The 6,881-nt window shown below is 39.5% G+C and overlaps 1 protein-coding gene across 1 annotated transcript in view; it reads right to left on the bottom strand.

The window, feature by feature from the left end:
- Nucleotides 1-364: 364 nt before the first annotated feature.
- The window catches only part of XDH (xanthine dehydrogenase), a 79,743-nt gene continuing 73,226 nt past the window's right edge, over nt 365-6,881 (bottom strand). Inside the window, exons 35-36 of the mRNA XM_069107235.1 lie at nt 5,913-6,089; nt 365-4,272 (exon numbers count right to left, since the gene is read on the bottom strand). Of these exons, the coding sequence (XP_068963336.1) occupies nt 4,222-4,272; nt 5,913-6,089 (228 nt within the window). The 3' untranslated portion in view covers nt 365-4,221. The remainder of the gene's footprint in view (nt 4,273-5,912; nt 6,090-6,881) is intronic.

The following is a 6,881-nucleotide window of genomic DNA, read 5'->3' as shown; positions in this document are numbered from 1 at the left end:
CTAGACTAGAATACAGCAAGATTATTAACCCCTTCTTGGTGTCTTTCCTGCCTGACCAGATCAAGAGTGAACCTGTGCTAGCAGCCCTCCAGTGTGCTGTTTATTTGTCTTACAAATATCCAATGCAATTCTTTCTTTAGTAGAGCTAAACTGTGATGTCTGATTCTACCTACTTCATGTGGGATACTCCCCCCCATCATTAACACATAAACCCCATTTTGAACAGAGAGGCATTAGGTTACACAATCACTCCTGCTCCCTTATTAAAACAGGGAGGGGAAGGTCAGGTGAGGGGAGAAATAGGTGGCAGAATTGTTTGCTTCAGCAAGAAGTGGTTAGTCTTTTTTAAGTAACAAACACAAGATTAATAAATGAGCATTTTAATTTTGATCAATGTGCCTAAAGATCAAGCATTTTTCTTGGTGGTAACAATATGAAATTATTAGGAACCTTTATATTAAATCATCTTTCCTACCAAAAGGTAAAAAAAAAGACATAAATTTATCTGAATTAAATCAACCAACAAGTTGGGCACATATTGTTTTTCCTTGTCAGTGTGAATGAAAATAATATTCAGCTTTGATTTGGTTGATAAATGAAAGGCATGGAATAGGTCTGAGCACAAAAGTGGGGAAATCAAACTGAAGTTTATTTCTGAAATATTCTGCCTCAAAACCTCGTAAGAGATCAAGGGTAGGTAATTATCTCAGAGGCTAAGATGTTATACCTCACTTTGGACTTATTTACCCAGTCTATTTGAAATGATAATGAAAGGCATGATTAAATTTAATTTAAGCAAACAAAACAAAACAAAACAAAAGCCCTTTTTGAAGGCATGTCCCCTTCATTTCCTATTACAAGATCACATTGTCCCATCACTGGGGTAAGCAGACTTCCTAGCCTTTTAAATGCCCTTTAAACTCCAATGGAAAAAATATTTTTCTTTCTGTCTTTGTATCACCCTTACAATGGAGGATCTGTTCAGTCATGATCCTAAAACATAAATAAGGGGAAGTCTAAGCTATTGCTTGTTTGGGGGTCAAGAACTTTAGCTTACAATCTTCTAAGAAAGTTGGCCCCAAGGCTGTAACTTTTCCATGTGGACATCCAGGTAAAATTGAATACAGGTTTTGATGATCTGCAGCCTTAAACACACTGTAAATAAGCCAGAATTTATCCAGCACCTTAAAAAAGAGAAAATGTTATGAGAAGTACCATTAAAGAAAATTTATTACCATTTGCTTTGCTGTTGCACCTTAAGGACAATGGGACCTTTCCATCTGACTGCAACTAAAACCTATATGCATTATCTTCACAATTAGGATGTGAGCTCTTTAAGAGCCAAGGTCTGTGTTATTTTTCTATTTGTATACTAGTGCCGTGGAAACAGTGAGCACTCAATAGTTGTTGTTTCTGTGCTGCAGAAAAGAAAGCAGATTATAGCCCCATCGGTACCTTCACTATCTTTAAGGGTGAGAATGATGATTTATTAGTACTTATCATGTGTCAATGGTAGGACTGACCCTTCTAACACTCCTTCTCTGGAACAGCTGACAGCTTCATTTATGTCTCACATTAAACATTCTAATCAACCAAGCTGCCTCTCAGGAACTTCTCTCCCCACAACCAGGCTGTGTGTGAGAGTGCTTAATAATGATTGGCTAGTCGGAGGGGAAAAACCTTTTATAGAAACTAAGAGCTGGAGGAAATGGCATCATTCTTTATCTCATAGCTGCCAGAGTTGAGAATGTGCTCTTCTCTTTGACTCTTTATCTGCCCCATGGATGTGGGGAATATTAGGGAACAGGAAGTAAAGGGATGTCTTCACACTCTATTAGCCCACAATCATAAGTGATCCATTTCTGTGAGTGAAGCAAATCTCCAATACTGTTGCATTCAGAGGTTGAATGACGGAATTTTTATATCCAGTAAAGGACTTTAGAGCTCATCAGACAACCCCCTCACTTTACAGATAAGAAAACAGATCCAGAGAAAGGTGATGAAATGGATTGCCTGAAGTTTGTTAAGTAGCTAGAGAAAAAGCTAAGATAAGAACCAGGGTCCTATGCATTTTGGAAAGACTGAAACATGGAAGAGGGCCTAGATGTACTCTGATCTCCTCAGAGAGGAGCTAGAAGCAGTGGAAGAAAGTTTCAGAGGGACAGTTTCAAGCTCAAATAAAGAAAAACCTACAATGACTGCTGTCCAAGAATGGGATAGGCTGCTCTGGGAGAGGGGAAGCTGCTTTTCACTGAAGGTACTTGAGTGGAAACACTTGAAGGATCACTTGGGAATGTTGTAGAGAGTATTCCTATTCAGCTATAAGTTGAAATGTATGGTCTCTGAGGTTCCTTCCAAATATGGGATTCTACAGCTTTCTTTTGTCTTCTTCCTCCCTATGAATCAACAAGTATTTATTAGAAGCACACTGTGAGGCAAGAACTGTGCTAAATGCTAGGGATACAAAATAAAAATGAAACAGTCCCTGCTCCCAAAGAACTTACATTTTACATGAAGTCAGTTTGGGGTGACCTAATATGGATTCATTTGAAAAAGCTGCATGACGTTATTTCCATAACAATGATAACATCTTACATTTATATAGTATGTGACATTTTTTAAAGCATTTACACAAGGAAAGGTCAAAGCTTACACAAACCATGAGCTTACTCCCACTATGAATCTGAAGAACAAGTCTTAGTCAATATTGTCACTGACCACTCCTCCACAAGGAACCCTCCTACTTCCTTCTCCCTTTCTGCCTAAGCAAACCAAGGCAGTGAAGTTCCATGTTCAAAATCCAAGGCAGGATTTTGCCCTCTGTCATCATTCCTGGGAAAACCTTGGGTGAGATGCCATTCCTACATCCTCACTCTGGACCACTGAATTGAAAGCTATAAACCTTGGTTTTGGCTCTCAGTTATCACAAGGCCTACTTTGTAACTTTCTCAACACTAATAAATATAACCCAGAGGCTTCCAAATCCACTGAACACTTCATGTTTTGAAAGGGGCCAAACTGAAAATTAACAGTTAATTAGTAAGGTCTTCACTGACACTCAGGTTATTTTGGGAATATTAAAAGATCTGTGTAGTTAGTTACTCCACCAACCCAGGTCCCATAGCATCTACAACTTAGTAGCAGGTCTTTAGGAGGTGCTGGGGCTGAGAAAAGCATAACCCTTTGACCAGCCTCAGGAGGAACCTCTTGGAACAAAGTCAGGCTATTCCTCAGGTAACATACAATCCCGCCCTGCATGGGTCCCTACTCCGTGCCTTTTCAGCTTGGTAGGATCTAATAGGGACTATAAAAATTTGCTAGTAGGGTTTGTTGGGTGATACTAGCCTAGTCTTTGCTTTATGCAAAGCAGCTGTGATTTTCTCGGTTAGGTTTAAGAGCTTTCTCTACTAACCCATCTAGAACTTAGTAGACAAGACCTAAGGAGTTACCTGAGGTACTCAGACATTAAATGATCTGGCCGGGGATCCACAGCTGGTAAGTATCAGAGGAAGGATTTAAAATTGTTTTTCTGCCTCTAAACCCAGTACTTTATCAACTATAGCATGCTTCCTTTCTTGATCCATGTAAGCTATAGAAAATGAAGTCAAATCAACATTAAGGTGTTTTTTTTTTTATCAGCAAACAAAAGGCTGGGAGTGTCTTTTTTTTTTCTCTTGAAGAATTTGGAGCCTCTGTTTTTAATTACCCTTAAACAAAGGGGACAGCTCAGAATTTCAAGTTCTGGTGTTGTAATGAGAATCCCTTAAAGGAAGGTAAGTGTATTCCCAAAGAACTTTGGTCTAAGCTTCTGAAGGTTGTAAGTGTTGGTTGAAAGAAGCCCGAGGAGGCAGACCCTAGCTTGGGAGTTTGTCTAGAGATATTTTGATTTTGGTTTTGATGATGTTGTAAGCAATAGCATTCGATTTGTAGCTAATTTGTTGGATTTTTTATGTAAAGGAAGCTATGGATTACTATGGAGTGACTATTCAGTTACTACTACTGCAACCTTAAGATTCTGAATTTTCTCATCACATCTGTTGCAAATCACATAGTAGATCAAAATCTTTCTAAATGTTTGATTTCCTTAATCCAGAGAAGATGTGATGACCCAGACATTTCTTATGTTGTGCATTTAGAATCTTGGATCCCAGAATAGGTGCTTTTCTTTTCTCTTGGAGGCTCCTTCTGCTCAACAGGGACCCTGTTCTATGGACTTTCTTCTCAGACTCTCATAGACCATGGCTTGCAATTTGCTGGCACTTCTGTAACACACTGCAGAGGAAAGGAAACAGTTGTTGACTTGTAAGATCCTTGTCGCTCCATTCATCCGCACCCCCTCCACAATTAAACACATCTCCTCAGTCCTGTCCTTTGGAACACAGCATTCACACAGGCCATAGCCCATTGCTTCCAGAACAGAGTGCCTGTCAGAACATTTCTAGTTTGTACCACCAGCTATTCATTTGAATCAGAATGGGAAAATCTATACATTGTGTTGCATGGCTACCTCCCTTGACACAGTAAAACAACTAGATGAAAATGGATTCTTCATAGAGAATTTATGGGAAGCCACAGATGAAAGTCATATAATAAGAGGAAGTAGGGACATCTTACAATCATCATCAGTGAAGGGATTACTGTTGTCATCATCATCATCACTGTCATAGTCATAATCACCATCATCATTTCCTTTTCTTTTTGATGGATTATAATAGAAATGGTTCTGCCATTAGCCAATATACTCCTATTATTCTTTTATGTAGACTGTTTAAGGACTATTGTGCCGGTGGACAAAATGATTGTGTTTTGTAATTGAATAAAAGCATCAAGATATAAGCCCATTTTCTAATTACTATTATTACTGATGAAATGTATTTATGTTCTATGTAATGTATGAAATGTATCTGGCAATCGGAGCGCTCTGCACATGTGTAAATCCAGACAAACCCTGAGCTAAGATACTAGTTCTGAAGTTCAGACCAAGGAAAAAGCCCTCCTCACAACCACAAGTTTTTGCAGGTTCTCTTTCAAATGAACCAGCACACAAACAGAATCAAATTAGTACCTAACATGTGACCCTGCTACAAAACTGCTGAGTTGAGATTTTTCTCATAATTTTATTGCTCTTTTAGAGAGTCTGAGCCATGAGAGGTATAACTAGGATGGGGCATATGGGGCTTTGCTTCAGGGTAGGAAACTGAGGGAGTACCAATAGACCCTATGGGAGAGTACTTCCTCCTCTGAAAGGCTCTACTTCCAATAGTGGTATGTCAGGCTTTTTCCCCATAGTAGCTATAGGCCTAGGGAAATCAAGTGACTTGCTCAAAGTCACATAAATATCAAATATCAGAGGCAGGATTTGAACCCAAAAGTCCACATGCTATTTCCAAACCACAAGAATTCCCAAGGCTTCTTTCCTCAAGATTACAACCCTGGTAAGCCTCCTTGCCACCCCTAACTATGGCCCTGGTGAAAATATTGCTAGTTATGGCTTTTTTTGGTACTCTGTAAGTATGGAATTTTAGAGTTATAAGGGATCTTAGCACAAGGGAGGAATCTCTTCTATTGTCTCCCCCCCCCCCCAGTGTCATCTAATCTCTAGAACATTTCCAATGGTGGGGAACCTCCCATCCAACAAGCCAGTTCATTCTCATGTAGGGTTCTCATTAGAACCAAGTTCTTCCTTATGGCAAGCCAGTTTCTGACTTCCTGTGGCTTCCCCATTGGTTGGAGTTCATTATATTGCTAATGGTTAATAACACTGAATTTATGTTGTCCAACAAAGATAGAGCTTCATAAGGCCCTCTCCTTAGTTCCTCAACCTTGGTTTTCACAATAATTCACAGATAAGACTTCTTTCCAAACACCTTCCCTTCTAGGAGGGTTATCATTAAGGCTGTGAAAAATCATACCAGAGTGGTAAACTTGTCCACACAAGCATTGCGGATCTTCTCTGGGGTGGCAGGGCTGTCCAACTGGAAAAGCTCCTTCATCTTACAATCTGCATGCTGAGCACGGGCTGCAGAGACAGCATCCTTGATGGCAAAGAAGATGGAGGAGGCCAGGAAAAGGGGGGGCTCTCCAACAGCCTATGCAAAAATAAACCAGGGAAAAGGAGTCAAACAGCCCCATACTCAATTTATTGTGCAGAAACCTGGATCCTATGCATATAGAGAAATAGAGTATGAGCTGCAAATGGAGATCTTACTCAAAATGAGTGAAAAATAAGAACCAAGGGGCGGCCACGTGTCTCAGCGAGTAAGAGCACCAGCTCCAGTGTCGGGATGACCTGGGGATCAAATCCAGGCTCAGATACTTAGCACCACACCCAGAAATAACTGGCCGTGTAACCCTGAGCAAGTTACTTAACCCCAATTGCTTTATAAAAAAAATAAGAACCAGACGTGTGACTTTGATCTCATTACCAGACCATCAAAAGAAGAATGGGCAAAAATATAAAGTAGAATCTTTATTTGCCTTTGGAGGTAAATAAAGGAGGTGGAGAAACCTTGGTGAATGTCAAACTGTATTAAGCATAATATAGTTTGGGGGATGGCTAAATAAATTGTGGTACAAGAATATAATGGAATATTACTGTGCTGAAAGAAAAAATGGATATGATAAGGAGAGAGCCAGAAAAACAATATACACAATGACTACCATAATAGAGATAGAAAACAACAACCACCACAAAGCAATAGAAAACGGCTTATACACATTTACAAAGAACAAAGCTTGACCCCAAAAATAAGATTTCCCCACTTCTTTGCATGGGGGGGCAGGCCACAAGTGTGAAACATTAAATATGTTGTCAGATTTTTTTTCAATGCACTAACTAGTTTTGCTGAGATTATTTTCTTCTTATTTTTCTTTTTAAAAAA

Source organism: Petaurus breviceps, unplaced genomic scaffold (genome assembly GCF_028583685.1).
Source record: "Petaurus breviceps papuanus isolate PSGF00001 unplaced genomic scaffold, PetGlider_PUasm1.0 89292, whole genome shotgun sequence".
Lineage (NCBI taxonomy): Eukaryota > Metazoa > Chordata > Mammalia > Diprotodontia > Petauridae > Petaurus > Petaurus breviceps.
The sequence above is the reverse complement of the archived record's forward strand: the minus strand, read 5'-3'. Positions and strand labels throughout refer to the sequence as shown.